Raw genomic sequence first — 14,541 nt, forward strand, 5'->3', positions numbered from 1 at the left:
GAGAGGCCGCGGGCAGAGCAGTCCCTTCCCTCCTTCCCTTCTCCCTCCTCTGGACTCTGTCTTCTTTCCTGCTGCTTCCTTTCTCAAGATCTTCTCTGCTTATCATCACTTCCCCACCTAAGGAAGGGGAAAAGCAAAGAAACTCGCTGCTCCTCTTAGCCTTGACCTGCAAGCCCTCTTTGTTGAGGACCGCTGTGCATGGCACCAGGTGGAACAGCCCTCCTCTCCCTCTGGCCAGATGCTGGGTGCTGGACCGGGTGGACGCCTGGGCTGTGGTCATGTTCATCGATTTTGGCCGGTCGGCCACCATCCCAGTGCAGTCACTGCGCAGCCTGGATAGCGACGACTTCTGGACCATCCCCCCTCTGACCCAGCCATTCATGCTGGAGAAAGGTAAGCCGTCCTCCCCACTCCTCCTGAGGACTTCAGGGACAGGAGATGCTGTTCCTGTCCCTGGACCTCAGACCTCAGCAGGGAAAAGCATATGGGGAGCAGAGGCCTTCAGGGCGCCCTTCAGCCTCTCTTCTTTTGATCTCACCCCGGTTGTTGGCATCTGCAGCTTGCAAAGCTGCTTCTGGAGGGTTGGTTTTCGCACCTGGGCTCCGTGAGCCTCTGGATCCCGAGAGGGACCTCAGGTGCTGCCCCAAGGCTGAGTTCTCTGGTTGTGGGGGCAGGGAGGGCAGGCTTCTCATCCCTCTTGTGCCAGAGCCGCTCAGCTGTCATCTGTTTTATGTACATTGAGTTTTGCTTAAGATTTCATTGGAAAAGATTTCTGTTATAGTAGAAAAACAGGATTTGAAAACCATTGATGCGAGTTAGCACTGGATTTGGGGTCTTCTCCTGATGGGCTGCTATTTAAATCCAGACATCTGTTGGGGCCTCAGTTCCCACATCCTTGAGATGGAGAGGCTCCTTCTTTGCCCCTTCTCAAGATTGGGGTTAGGTGAAACGTGAGGATGGCAGAATGCTTTGGGGGATCAGGGGGAGAGGCGGAGGTGAAGAAACGCGGACTGACACACAGCAAGTAAGATGGAAAAGCACCTCGGCAAAGCACAGAGCCAAGGCTCCCCGGGAGGCTGACAGGGCTTTGCCCAGTGGTCAGGGGGCACCACCCAGAGGTCGTCTTGGGTCATTGCATGAAGAGGGCCTCTGTTGCCCAGCCCTGGGAGTAATAGGCCAACAACCAGGGCTCTGGAGCTCCAGGTAGGCTGAGTCTGACTGCCTGGTGTTGGAGGGTGGCCCAGAGTAGAGGAGCCCCCCTGCCCCAAAGAGCAGCTCCCAGCCTGTCAGAGGGGCTGGAGTGCCCAACCCAGACCCGGGGTGCTCAGCTTTGATGTTGATTCTGAGACAGCCCTGAGAGGTCAGGCAGGCAGGCAGGGGTACAATTGTCCTCCCTTTATAGATGAGGAAAGTAAGTCTCAGAAAAGTGAAAAGACCTTCCTCACGTTTCTCACTTCCTGAGAAAAGTGAGAAGACCCTCCTCAAGAAAATAGCATAGCTTGGGATGGAACTGAGGTCTGACACTGGATATGAGCCGTGCATACACAGTCCCAGAGTTTGGGGGGATGGCGGGGTCTGAGTAGGGAAGACCTCCTGGAGGAACATGGGTTTCTGACCAGCGCACTGCCCTGCCGTGTTCCTGCATGGAAGAGTGCTCGCTCGTCGTGGTGAAGGCCTCTCTGCTCTTTAACCTCCATCTTTCTCCAGCCCAAACTCGCAGAGCAGAGTTGAGTGAACACAATTTTCTGTCCTTAGGATTTCCCATTAGAGAATGTAACATCCCGGATCCCTGTAATTATTTTAACAACAATAATAAGGTCTCCTTTTGTGTGCTGTTGCTTTGCCCTCCCCCTCCCACCTTTGCAGCATTTACCATCTCATTTTATCCTGGCAGCAGGGAGTTAGCACTAACTAGCAGAGACTTGTCGGTAGGAGCTGGTCTGCAGCCAGAGCGCTTCCCTGCCACTGCCGCTGCGGCCTCTCACTTCCCTACCTTGCTCCTCCTGCCTGACCAAGTGCCACCGAGGTTTTGTTGTTGTGTTTTGTTTTGTAGACATTTTGAGTTCGTATCAGGTTATCCATCGCATCCTCAAAGGGAAGATCACTGGTGCTTTGAACTTGGAGGTAACTGGCCCTGTATCTAGCTCTTTCCCTCCCCTCCGCCCTAGGGGTCTCAGCTGCAGGCCATGCTGAGGCATCGATACTGCGTGGTTACCTGGCCTGTGTTCCCTCAGACAAAACAAACTGAGGTGATCCGAGGGGGTTGGTGGACTGGCCAGGGCGGTCCTTCCTTCTCACTGAGTCTTTCTCTTTCTCTTCCAGTCGCACATCCTAAAGTTTGAAGAGTTTAAATAACGTGGCTACCATCAGTGTGTTCTCTCCCCTGTCCAGGTTCTGCCTGCTCTGCCCTCTCGTACCCCTTTCACTCTTGAGGCCTTGGAGGTGAACAGGCCACACTGGTGCCCAGGATTAATTTGATTCCCGTTTGCCTTTACCCCCAGCTCACCTCTCAAAAAAGAGAGTAAAGTCTCAATTTGTCATGTTTTCAGTTCCCCAACTCAGCATGAACATTTGAACTAAACGTAGGAAGCTTCCATGAGGTTGAAAGCCTGAGGGGGCCAGTGTATTCTTTCCTGTGTCTCTTCTTTGCACTCTAAAGCATGATATAAATTGCCCTAACAGATTCTGGAGAAGGAAGGGGCCCACTTCTTAATTTTTCTGGCATTCCATTGTAGAATCAGGTGGGGAGCATTTAACCAATGAGCCGTCACCTTGATGAATAAACGTTGGCATGTTTCACAAGTCTGGGGTGATCTATTCCTGTCTAGCTGCTTCTCCCCAGGCCTGCCCCCTAAAATGCTGCAGTGAGATTGAGAAACTGCTGTGTGCGTCACGCACTCCCTTAGCTCCATCCATGCAAACCCTGCCTGGGGTATAGATGCACACCTGAGGGATAGGCTAACAACCTAAAAGTTGGCTTCATTTCTCCTTGCCTTCCTCGTGGAGAGAAGAAACTTGGTTCAGGATGATAGGGTCTTGATTCTTTGTTTATGCTTTATAACTTCATTAGAACCTTAAACTGAAGGTCATAAAAGGGTTTGTTAGGTTTGACAAGAACAGTGGAGGATTCTCTCAGAGTTGGTGGTATACAACTCACAGTGTTTTCCTCTGTATCAGGTGAACATGGACCCCATTATTTCTTTAAATAATTTTATTAGAGCCAAACTATTTAAATAATTTTATTTGTTTCATCCTTTGGTAGATGAGAAAAATACATTACAAAATACATTATACAGAGGACAGCTCACAGTACACATTACTAAAAACACAGTCTACATTCCAGCCAAGGCTGGTGATAAGTTCAGAAGAAAGCCACAGAGGCCTTGAAAACCTTGAAAATTTCAGCTCTATGGAATGAGTTTTCCCCTTGCGTCCCGTCTTTATCTCAACCTCAGCATATATTAGCACCCCGTCTCAGGGGTGTGTGGGTAGAGTTAGAGCAGCATTGAGTGGGACTGGTGAACTCATCCACTTGAAGCAGCAAGACATTAAAATCCCTTAAAAGAAAAGGGGGTTAAATGACCAATGTTAAAATTGCCATGTCTCAGACAAAGCATTACAGAACTCCTCTGGTGTCCTACAGGTTCCCAGGCGGCCATCCCAAGTCGGGGCTTTCTAAGACTAGTGTCTTCACTTAGCCATCCCTGGCCTGTCATTTCAGTCATGGTACAGTCTGTAGGCATAGTCTGTCCTAAGAGGCTGTCTCAGCCCCAGAGCAAGCTGACTGACCAGGAGAGGCAGGCGGCATGCATCCTACGCAGACATCATGCCCACACTTTTAAACAGTGTGTACAGACACCACAGCACCGACAGCTCTAGATCAGCAGACTCCCCCGTCACTCTCCCCATCCCAGTAGTTCCAGAGCCTGGGGTGAGGACACAGGTATACAGAACCACCCCACTTCAAACTAACCCTTTCCAGCAGGACCCACCTTATGGGAGTGGCTTGAGAGAATCCATAATTCTCCAAGCCAAGCAACTTACTTCAGAGCTCTGCCTGTCTTCTCTTACAAGACTGAATGAAACAAGAGACAGGAGGGTAAGCAAAGGAGCTACTGAGGACCACCCTTCAGTGCTCCTTAGGAGCCACTGTCCAGGAGGGCGGGGGACCAGTGAACACCAGAGTTGTAGTTACAGCATACTGCTGAGACCAGAAAGACCACACACGCTTAGGAGACTGAGCCGCTGTCGCCACTCATTTAAAAGCAGTTCTGTGAAGCAGCCTCTTAAGCCTCCGTCCTCATTCTTGTTCTTAAAACTTTGAAAACACCTGTGACTAGAAGCAAACAGTAGCCCTAAGGATTAAGGTCGTCATTTCAGACTACTGCATTGTAGGGAGAACAAGTGCTGGTTGCTCCAGAGGCCTTCAGGAGAGATCTGGGTGCGAGCTAGGTGTGTGCTTCAGCTCCACCTTTCTCTGGCTTCAGAGCCAAGTACAGCCTCTCATCTCCACCAAAGGCACAGTGGACTTGTACCCCTCTCCCACCACCCAACTACTTCAGGGGATGGGGGTGGGGTAGGATGTGGGAGTAAAAATAAAGATGAGTCAAGACCAGCATCTTCAAATTAACAAACTGTAATTGTTTTCCCAAAGATACATTTTTTTCATACACATCCATCATACACTGTAACCAAAAAAAGCAGTGTACATGAAATAAGAGAAAATAAATTAAAAATCCATAGCATAGGTAAGGAGGCTCTAGTCTGGAGCACAGCTGAGTTTCCAGCAATATAAGGAGGCTTGAAAGTTTCTTTTATAAGAATGCCTGCTAGCAAGGGTTCCAGCCAGGTGGTTGGTTGGTCTGTAAGTCAGTCTTGAGTACTTGAAACAGTTCTGTGTTTGTTTTTTTTCCTTAGCGTTTAGAATAGCCATCATTGTCCTGCAATAGGCAGAGCTATCACGTCCAGGAAAAATGAGGGAGGGAACCACAGAGGCAGCGTGAGATCCAAATACAGCATTCAAAGGTAATTGGTCCAGTGGTGCCTGGGGAAGGAGGAGGGGGATGACACTCCAGGGTTAGCCATCTTCCTTTGGGGGTGTGTACCAGCCTGCAAAAACAACGAACAAAACAGTCAGTGAGGTGGAGGCTGAATGAAGCCCACCCTCCCAGCAGCAGTGACTGAAGACATCTCCAGAGTTATAGGCTAAAAGATCCCAGGAAGGGATTCCCAGTGTGGGGGGAGAGAAGGTGTACGGGAAGCGGAGAAGCTGCCGACCTGGAGATCATAAGGAAAGGGAGAATGAGGTGCCCAACCTGAGGTGACAGAAGAGTGAGATGAGCTTTCTCAAAGGGTGGTTGGGAAGAGGGGCAGCACCAAGTCTACAGGTGGTGTGATGATTGGTGCTTTTCTGGGAGAAGAGGTTGGTCCACCTTCTTTGGCTGTGTTAATGGGTGAGAAAGGCTCAGAAACCAAAAGAAGGGGTTCTTGCAATTTGGCTGGAAGTGAAAAACCTCAGGCCTGGCAGGTGTCCGAATCTCGAGTCCTGGCTCTAGCCTCACCGTTTTTTTCGTGGATCTGCACCAAGGACTTGTAGGACTGCTGTGCTCTTGTCAGACTGTATTGAGACTGGGGAGAGGAAATCACCAAATCAGGTCATGGCCAGCTGTGGCCTTACTGCCCCTCACCTTCCATAGGCTGCCACCCAGAGACCCAGGAGTCCTGGCTCCCAGTACTTTGCTCTGTTGACACACTAAGTACCCTCCACCTGGGAGGTCCCTTTGGGGCGTAATCCCATAGACTTCCCTTTCCAGACTGTGCTCTCCCAAAAGTCTTAGGATGCCCCTCAGACCAAAGGGGCATGCTATTCCCTGCTATAGCCACCCTAGGCCTGCTCCTATTCCAACTATAGGCACCCCAGGCCTGCTTATCCTATGCCACCAACCCAGAGGCCTTATCCTTTCCTCAGAGGTCCCTGAAAGAAGGCAGCCTTGGCCTGCTAGGAGCCCAGACTGTATCTGGCTCCACCCTGTCCCACCAGTCCCAGGCTGGGCTCCTTACTTTGTTGGCTCCAAACTGCACTCGTGCTTTTCCCTTCACCAGTGTGGCACTGATCTGCATGATCACGGACTCTATTGAGTAGGCACTGCTCCAGCCCTGGGAAACACGGAGCGACAAAGCAAACCAGTCAGGAGAGTTTTCAGAGAAACGCTTTGCTTGTTCTCTAGCAAGCAGCTGCATCTACAGAAGGGCCCTTGCCCTTCACTCCCAGCGCAGCTATCACCTGCCTGCCTGGGTCAGTGGGTGAGGCCCTGCCGGGCAGGATGAAAGGGCCACACTATGCCTATCACCCAGCCTGGGGTGGGGAGAGTCTGTGTGTGTGTATGTGTGTGGTAAAGCTCAGCCTAGCCCTGCCCACACCAGCCTGGCCATGAGCGAGACACACTCACCTGTTTGGTGAGAAGTTCCATGCAGATGGCACCTCCGCCCAGAACATACCTGCAGAAGAAAGGTCAGTCAGTTGTGCCTGGCAAAAGCTCCACACCCCTTCCTCACCCTCAGACTGGGGCTGCCCTCTGCCCTTTCGGAGCCACTCACCCTCCAGAGAGGACTGGAGACACAACCCTGACAAATGGTGGGTCAAAGGGAAAGTTATCCTGAGAGAGACAGAGGCAACAATCAGGGAGGGGAGGCCAGTGCCCTCCACAGGACTGTAAGGCAGAGAAGGAAGCCTAGCCAAGGCGGGAGGAACTAGAAAAGGAAACAGTCTTACTTTAAAGGAGAAGTTAAGTAGGATGAAGTCGGCTCCTTCTTTCTCTTTGAGGATCTGGAGATCGTTGTGCAAGGCGCTGTCCTGGTCAACTCTATGAAGCAACAAGTCTGGGCTCACACTCCTGGTCCCAGCTCAGGAGCCTCATGATGGCTCGCACACTCCCAGGCTAGCAGCAGAGGGACAAAACTGTGCCCACACCCACTCCCAGGACCCTGCAACCTACAAGCTCATAAGACTGCCCTGGAGACTCCCACCACTCCTCAACTTCCTTTCCAATCCCAGAGTCCCCACTCACTTGAGGAGTTTGACATTCCAATCATACAGACTGTCATTCACGAGTTCGACTGCATAGTTTCCTGAAAGGCAGGAAGAAGACAGGTGTTATTAGGATAGTCCAGGTGGTAAGTGGTCCCTGATGGAGCTCCCTCTCAAGCTTAAAGAAAAAAGATCAAAGGCTCTAAGTTCACCCCAGATGGACATGCATCCAATCTAAGCCACGGCTTGAGGAGTTCCATCCTTGGCCTGAAAAGTTCATAAGCATTTGAATGTCCCAAACCTCTCAGGGCCCCTTGCCACTATCACATCCTTCTCTATGAGAAGCTCCTGTTCAGGCCCCCCTCCGAGGCAAACTCACCGCCTTTGAAACTCTGTGATCGGTATATATCCCTGAGCTCCTTCATCAGCCGGTCAGTGGCCTGCACCGAGCCAGACACTGCACCCTGTGAGGGAGGGGTGACAGAAACACCTCATGGTCATGGGGTTTGGAAATATGCATACTAGACCTTAGGGGCAGTGTGGCACCTTGCCCAGGATTTTGGCAAGGATAAGACACACCCATAACCCACCCAAAAAAGGAGAGTCTGCTCCCCAGACTGATATGTGACGACCTACCACCTCCCAGCCAGTTCCCACCAACCCCTTGGCCCAGCTTCTCCCTAGAAGGCACGTACATTTAAGTAATCTTGCCTCTGGTTCTTTTTAATTTTCTCTAGTATGGCCAAGTTTTCTTTTCCAATGCCATCATCCTCAGATTTCTTGCCCTCAGCTGGCTCTTCCTCTTTCATTTCATAGTGATCTAGGTCTTCTGTGTCCTGGAGGAGATTTGGGATGGGAGTGAGATAGAGGAGGAAAAAAACCAATACAGGCTGTAGAGAGAGGCCATCAGCTTCCCAGTGCCATTTGGCCTAGAGCCGCAAGTTAAGGGGAAGAGTGGTCTATCTGGCAAGCTAATGAACACAACACCCTTTCCATTCCTGGAACAATTCCCAGCCCCGTTCCCTCCACAATCTAAATAACAAGGTAAATCTCCCCTCCTATTCAGTTCTCAAGCAGCAGAACTACAGAAGGACCCAGGGAAAGCAAGCAGGGATTCAGCCCTCTTGTTCCCCAGACTAACCCTGTTCCAACCATCCCTAAAACCCTCCCTTGGCAGCAGAAACTCTTCCTTAATTTCTAGAATGACTCTGGCCTGACATTGTGACTTAAAGCTCATGTTTCACCAGATGACTATTGTACCCAGGAGTTCTCAGCACTCCAGGTCTAAAGGAGAAACCTGGATCAGAAATCTCCTGCCCTCCCTACAAGTGCAGGGCCTGAATCAGGTATGCAGAGGCACCCACTGCCAGGATGGAAATGAGGGAGGTCCGGAACAGAATTAGCCCCTATTGACTCTGCTCTAAGTGAGCAAGCAGTTCACTGTGCACGGGGGAGGGGGAGCCCATATCCAGGATTTGGCCCCTCTCAGTCAGGTGCTGGAGGGGTGGCACAGAGGGCTGTCCACTGTCTGAGAAGAGATAAGTTTCACATGTCATTGGCCCTGTCTGCATCTTAAGACCCTAACAAAGTTACAGAAGTTGCAGAACCCAGGTCATTAATCCAATGCTAGGAAACAAAGCCATCAGCGTGATCTCCTCACTCTGGCAGGACACGGTTAATACTAACCTCCTAATTATTACATTAGCTGCTGACATCTACTGAATGTTTATATCTCAGGTACTGTACTAGGTGCTGTTCATGCTAGCTCATTTACTCCTTACAGCTACCATGCCATTATGGTATCATTACCCCCCATTTACAGACGAGGAAGCTGAGGTCTCCTGAGGTTATTTATCATGCCCAAAGTAATACAATTCTTTAGCAGAGCTAAGACATGAATCAAATTCTGTCTGGCTCTGAAGCTCAAGTTCTCAACCATTATGTTATATTCTGGAAAAGTATCCATGTTTTTAGAGATTCTATCAGATCAATCATCTAGCACTTATCATGTACTATATGGAGCATTTCACATGCAATGCCTCATTTAATCTTCAAGACAACCATATGTAGCAGATATTATAATCCTGTCTTATAAATAAGGGAACAGCAGCTTATGAGATTAGATAAAATTCCTCAAATAAGATAGCTAGCAGATACAGGATGTGAATTCAGGACTTACTCCAAAGCCATCTGAAATTAACCTGTTGACTATTTGGTTTAAATAGATTTGCACTTAACTGTCCTCAGTGGTTGGAGGTGGGTGCCCTGTCTCCTCTACTACACTGGCTGTTCCTCCAGGTCAGTAAATCTTTTTTTTTTTTGGCGAGGAAGATCAGCCCTGATCTAACATCCATGCCAATCCTCCTCTTTTTGCTGAGGAAGACCAGCCCTGAGCTAACATCCATTGCCAATCCTCCTCCTTTTTTCCTCTTTTTCTTCCCAAGGCCCCAGTAGATAGTTGTATGTCATAGTTGCACATCCTTCTAATTGCAGTATGTGGGACGCCGCCTCAGCATGGCTGGACAAGTGGTGTGTCGGTGCACGTCCAGGATCTGAACCTGGGCTGCCAGTAGCGGAGCGCACGCACCTAACCGCTAAGCCATGGGGCCGGCCCCAGTAAATCTGTCTTTATTCCTTTGGTGTTTTTCTCTCCCCAGTTCTAGACTGGAGCTCTGTATATAGTGGGCACTCAATGCTGCTGACTGAAAGAGCTTCCCGCCAATGCCACCTTGGGTGGCAAGCCTACCTCAGGCATCTCCTCATCTTCATCTTCTGAAGACACGTCTTCCTGTGTGCACTGCGGTGGGGAGGGGAAAGATGGAGATCAGAGCCCCAGTGGCTTCCTAGAATGCAGCCACTGACCTACTCTCCTGGGCTCCAGGTTTGGAAGCTGTGTGCCTGCCCATAATGCTGCCAGCCTCCCTACCACTCAGATCTGAGTAGATGCAACAGCCCAGAGAATGACTTCACTACCAGCCTATTATTCTCCTCCTGCCATATGCCAAAGAACAAAAGAGAAGCAAAATGGCTGCTTCTGTTACCCATCTCATAACTCTCAGTTTAATTTTCCCAAGAGCCTTTCCTTGACTCAACTGTCTCTAGACTTGACATTGCGTTCTTAGTTCTTAACCAGGGGCCTGGGTCCCCAGTGGCCACCAACTGTTACTGCTAATGGTAAAAATTCCCCCCTTCCTCTTGTCATGAAGGATACTGTCCAAAAAAGTGAGTTTTAATAGGAGAGGTGAAGCTACTAGTGCCCCATTTAGCTGGATTCCCATCTGGAGAAGAAAGAGGCCAGAGTCACAAAATGTGTGTGTGTTTGGAGTGGGTGGGGTGAAGAGAAACTACTGCAGATTCCTCTCAATTAACATGTATTTATTGAGTGCTGTGTGTGAGGCAACTCTGCCCAACAGGGCCCCAACCCCCTCAGCTGCTCACCTGCTCTGCTGGCAAGGGCTGATCCAGCATCTCCACATCTGGATGCTGAGGGAGGTTATAGAGTTTACACAGGTCGGAGATGATCCTCTTCAGATGCTGCAATAGCTGGGGGTAGGGGACCACAGTGACATCAAATACTCCTTCCCCACCCCAATCTGGACAGGTGCATGCATGAGCTCTTAGCTTAGACCCCATATTGGTACCTAGTTCCCTAAACCTTATGGACCACATGGCTGTGGGAAGGAATTTACTGGGCCAATCCTGGGGCTGGTGCAGGGGTCTCCCTCTGGCTTCAGTGAGCAACTCCCCTAAGAAGTCTGCCCCCAAATGTTGAGCCTACTGCACCATCCACTTCCCAGATATATCTCCCTTTCACAGGATGTCTTCAGGACATGGGCCTCATAGAAAGAAAATGTACCCCCACCCCAGGGTATTACCCTCACCAGAGTATTCCCTTTCTTTATGTCCACCAGTCTCTCCAAGACAGCAGCCAAGTTAGGGTCATCGGACTCCACCGACCAGATGGGGGGCACAGCAGGGTATGACTCCTGAGGGGAAAAGAGCAGGGAGAGTGTTGAAGATGGGTGACTCTAGCAAAAGCTTGATTTTGCCTGCCCTCAGCTTCCCAAGTCTTCTAGTCCCTCTGCTCTTTCCCTTACACATACATAAAAGCCCAGCTCCGCAGGTCAGTATCTAACCAAGCAGCTTCCCAACAAATCCTAGACCAGGAGAAAAGGTGCCTGGAAGGACCCTTTCCAAGAAGCCTGAACCCTTTTCTTTCTTTCCTTGAGAGTAAACATCAGAGAAAGCACCACAGCCAAACTGCTAACAGTGAGGGAGGCCTCCTATCTACTGTGCTGCCTATACAAGTTCCAGACTTGAAGTTCTCCCACACCCAGCACAGAGGCCTCCAACCCTTCTGCCTTTCAAACTCCATAATCAGCTGAGGAAGGGACCACCTCATGACAATCACACTGATGTGAAAAAAGCAGAGGCTGCAGATCACTTTCATTTTAGCTAGGGAAGGAGGAATAAAAACTAAATTATATCTCCAGAACCTAAAAGTAAAAGGGTAGCAGGAAGAATCTCCCCACCTCGCTCCCAACAGAACCCCTCAAAGGCCAATTCTCCCCACTTCTCCCTTGGGAACCTGCCACCCTCTCAGTCCAGGCGTAGGCTGTAGGGCTCCACATGGCAGGCTGGGAGAAAGAAGCCTACGCTGCTAACATTCCCAGCATTCCTGAGCCATGGTGCCAAATGCAGCCTGACCAGACTCCCCCTCTGCCCAAACCAAGGGGGCCAGTTCAGGCCAAGTCTCCTTTATAGGGGCTACAGGGAGTCTCACTGAGAACCTTCTAAACTAACTTCCTTCCAGAGACAAAGACAGTAGATGGCATCTGCCAACTGGAAGGGCAGCTAGAAGGAGGCAAACCTAACCTTAAGGAACTGGAAGCTTAATTCAGGAACAAAATTAACTTTTGAGGTTTCTGCATATGCCCAGGAAAACTTAACCACTTCTACAGGGGGTCTTAGCTCTGCCATGACTCTAATCCTCAATGCTGGAGGAAAACAAATCATCAAAGATGCTCAAGTCTTCACCTGACTAAGCCACACCCAGTCCTTCAATCTTAACTTTTTAGTAGGAAAAAAGGTGGGGGACGGAAATAGGAGAAGAGAGAAGAGGAGGGACACACGAGTTTTGGTGAGGCGCCATCCAACCCAAGCTGAGGCTTGCTTCACCAAACACGGACCTGGTTTGATGAAGGAAAGGGACAGAAAACAAACAAGAACCATGTAAACTGAATTCAGGCACCCAAGTGCCACACAATTCACAAGTCTGTCTTTCCCCAGACTTCTCCCATTTGCAGTGGACCTGCCTGGATAAAGTACTCTCCCCTGACTCCTTAACCAATGCCCGCGGCAGGGAGAACACTATCACAGTAGGTAGTATCAACCGATGTAAGTGCTACACCATGCAGTATCAGACATTCCCAGATTAGCAGAGGCCACCCCTCTTCAAGAGATGTTTGAGAGTAGACTAGCCAGGAGACATGTAAGGTGTCTCTTAGTCCAGCATGATGTTCACTGGGGGGAAAAGGAACTGTTCTTGCTCAGAATAAAGGGGACAGCCCTAGACATCTCCATCATTACCAGGAAAAGCAACAACCAGGGCAATTGGAGACATCCACAGGGAACAGGAGGGGAGTGGCAAATAAGCTCCCAGCTGGGGCAAAACGAGGAGAGTTAGAGGTTACAGCAGAATAAAAGGAAATCGAAACAAGAGGAGTCAGTGAACTGCAAACTATCACTTCGTAAAACTCAGAGAGTAAAGAGGGGCTGCAATGAGAGACGCCTGGGCAGGGATCCCACAGGTGGCAACGTCCTCAGTCAAAGGTACTACTGAGAAGGGGGCATCGATGAAACGTGCGGAGTTCCAAGCCAGGTCCTTCCAGCTGAGGTCAGTGCAGAGGCCTGGAACCTTGAGATGAGAGTGGGGGGAAGAAAGAGGCAGTCCTAGGTGGCAAAGTAAAGTCGTGGAGTAACCAAAAGCAGCCAAAATCACAAACCTTGGGATGTGGGTGGGTTAGTGGAAAGGGGTAGTCGAGGCGCCATATGTCGGGGTGTCCCTCACTATGAAGGGTCAACGGTAGAGATTCTGGGTGCACGGCAGAACCTCAAGTGGAGAAACAAGTGTAACCTGGAGAAAAGGAGCCGAACCCCAAGAGAGGATTCGGCCTCCCAAGTCCTTCGAGAAAAGCTGTGTAGGGTGATCCTGAGTCCCTGACAAGGGGGCCCCGGAGAGGCGCAAGCGACGGGGTCCTCACCGTGATGTTGCAGTGGATGCGGACGGGATCCCCAGGCACCGACCCCCGTGGGGGGAGATGCGGTCCGGGCGCGGCCCCCGCCCCGGCCCCTCCAGCCCCAGCCAGCAGGAACTCGCAGCTCAGCTCGTCCAGGCAGGCGCTGGCAATGCGGAAGCGCTCGTGGCCGCGGTGGAAGATGGACTCGAGCAGCTTCAGCTCCCGCCTCAGGCAGGGCCCTGGCCCCGGGCCCCCCCCTGGGCCGCCCCCGGCCCCCGGCGCCGCCCCCTGGCCCCCCAGTTGCTGCCCCGGCCCCGGCTGCTGCTGCCCCTGCGGCTGCGGCTGCTGCATCCTCCGCTCCGCTCCGCTCCGGGGCCGGCGGGCCGGGAGCCTCCGGCCTCCGCTCCGGGCTCCGCCGCCGCCGCCGCCGCGGTCCGCACTTCCTGATCCCCCCTTCGCCAAGATGGCGCCGCCGCCACCTCCGGGACAGGGGCCCCCCCCCTCCGCTCGCCGGCCCCCCCAGCCGCCGGAAGCCGCGCGCCCCTCCTCCTCCTCCTCCCCGGCGGCCACGCCTCCGTCCCCCCGTCACGTGACCTCCCCTCGCTGGCCTTCTTCACGTGATCTCTCCCTCCTTCCCGAGCCCTTGTTCTCGACTGTCACCCTCCACATGTGACCCGCGGCTTCGGGCTAGCCGCTGTCAGCGCCTGAGTGCGTGTCTACGTACGTCGTGCGTGCGTGAGACGGCCCTCGCCGGCGCTCCCCTCTCACGTGACCCCGCGGCGCGTGTTCCCAGGGGCTCCTCGCGCGGGACCCTGTTTCCTGCTCTGGGCCCCTCTGCCCCGCCCCCGAGCCGCGGCGAGCGTGCCGGCACTCGGTGGGCAGAGAAGAAAGAGGGGGAGCTGCAGTCGCCCCTGTAGCGTCTTTATCTGCGCCCCGAGGGGCTCCTCGGTGCAGGTCTCCCGAGCCTCTGCCCCCAGTCCCCCCTGGAGAGTGGGCATGCTCTGTCTCCACATGAATGAGAGGCGTGTGGTTGGGGAAGGAGCTACCGACCCCGTTACGAGAGGCTTGGATTCTCGTCCCAGCCCTGCTGCTTCAGTTGTGTGACCTTGGGTTTACCCCTTCCCTGTGAGCCTCAGTTTCCTCATCTGTACAATGACTGTGATGAGGGTAATGCCTGCTTTGCCTATTCCCAAGGATTCAATTGGAGGAGACCGTGAAGTGTCCTGTGGTAGATGGCTGGTCAATTGTGTGTGTGGTAGTGGATAGCTGACTCGC

General features: G+C 51.9%; 2 protein-coding genes across 3 annotated transcripts in view; one reads left to right on the forward strand and one right to left on the reverse strand.

Annotated features, from left to right (window-relative positions):
• Positions 1-2,801, forward strand: part of TDRD10 (tudor domain containing 10) — a 44,866-nt gene extending 42,065 nt beyond the window's left edge. For both annotated transcript variants that reach the window (XM_058539295.1, XM_058539294.1), the window contains exons 11-13: positions 239-393; positions 2,054-2,124; positions 2,323-2,801. In XM_058539295.1, the coding sequence (XP_058395278.1) occupies positions 239-393; positions 2,054-2,124; positions 2,323-2,355 (259 nt within the window). In that variant the 3' untranslated portion in view covers positions 2,356-2,801. The remainder of the gene's footprint in view (positions 1-238; positions 394-2,053; positions 2,125-2,322) is intronic.
• A 1,819-nt stretch (positions 2,802-4,620) lies between these two features.
• UBE2Q1 (ubiquitin conjugating enzyme E2 Q1) lies at positions 4,621-13,691 on the reverse strand. The gene is made up of 13 exons (XM_058539296.1): positions 13,291-13,691; positions 10,909-11,013; positions 10,466-10,570; positions 9,774-9,824; positions 7,723-7,863; positions 7,407-7,491; positions 7,068-7,128; positions 6,773-6,863; positions 6,598-6,656; positions 6,450-6,498; positions 6,061-6,156; positions 5,562-5,628; positions 4,621-5,109 (listed from the first exon to the last, which is right to left on the reverse strand). Exons 1-13 carry the CDS (start codon positions 13,615-13,617, stop codon positions 5,078-5,080), a joined length of 1,269 nt encoding a protein of 422 aa, XP_058395279.1. The 5' UTR covers positions 13,618-13,691; the 3' UTR covers positions 4,621-5,077.
• Positions 13,692-14,541: the final 850 nt, after the last annotated feature.

The sequence above is a fragment of the Diceros bicornis genome, chromosome 4, assembly GCF_020826845.1.
Source record: "Diceros bicornis minor isolate mBicDic1 chromosome 4, mDicBic1.mat.cur, whole genome shotgun sequence".
Taxonomy (NCBI): Eukaryota; Metazoa; Chordata; class Mammalia; order Perissodactyla; family Rhinocerotidae; genus Diceros; species Diceros bicornis.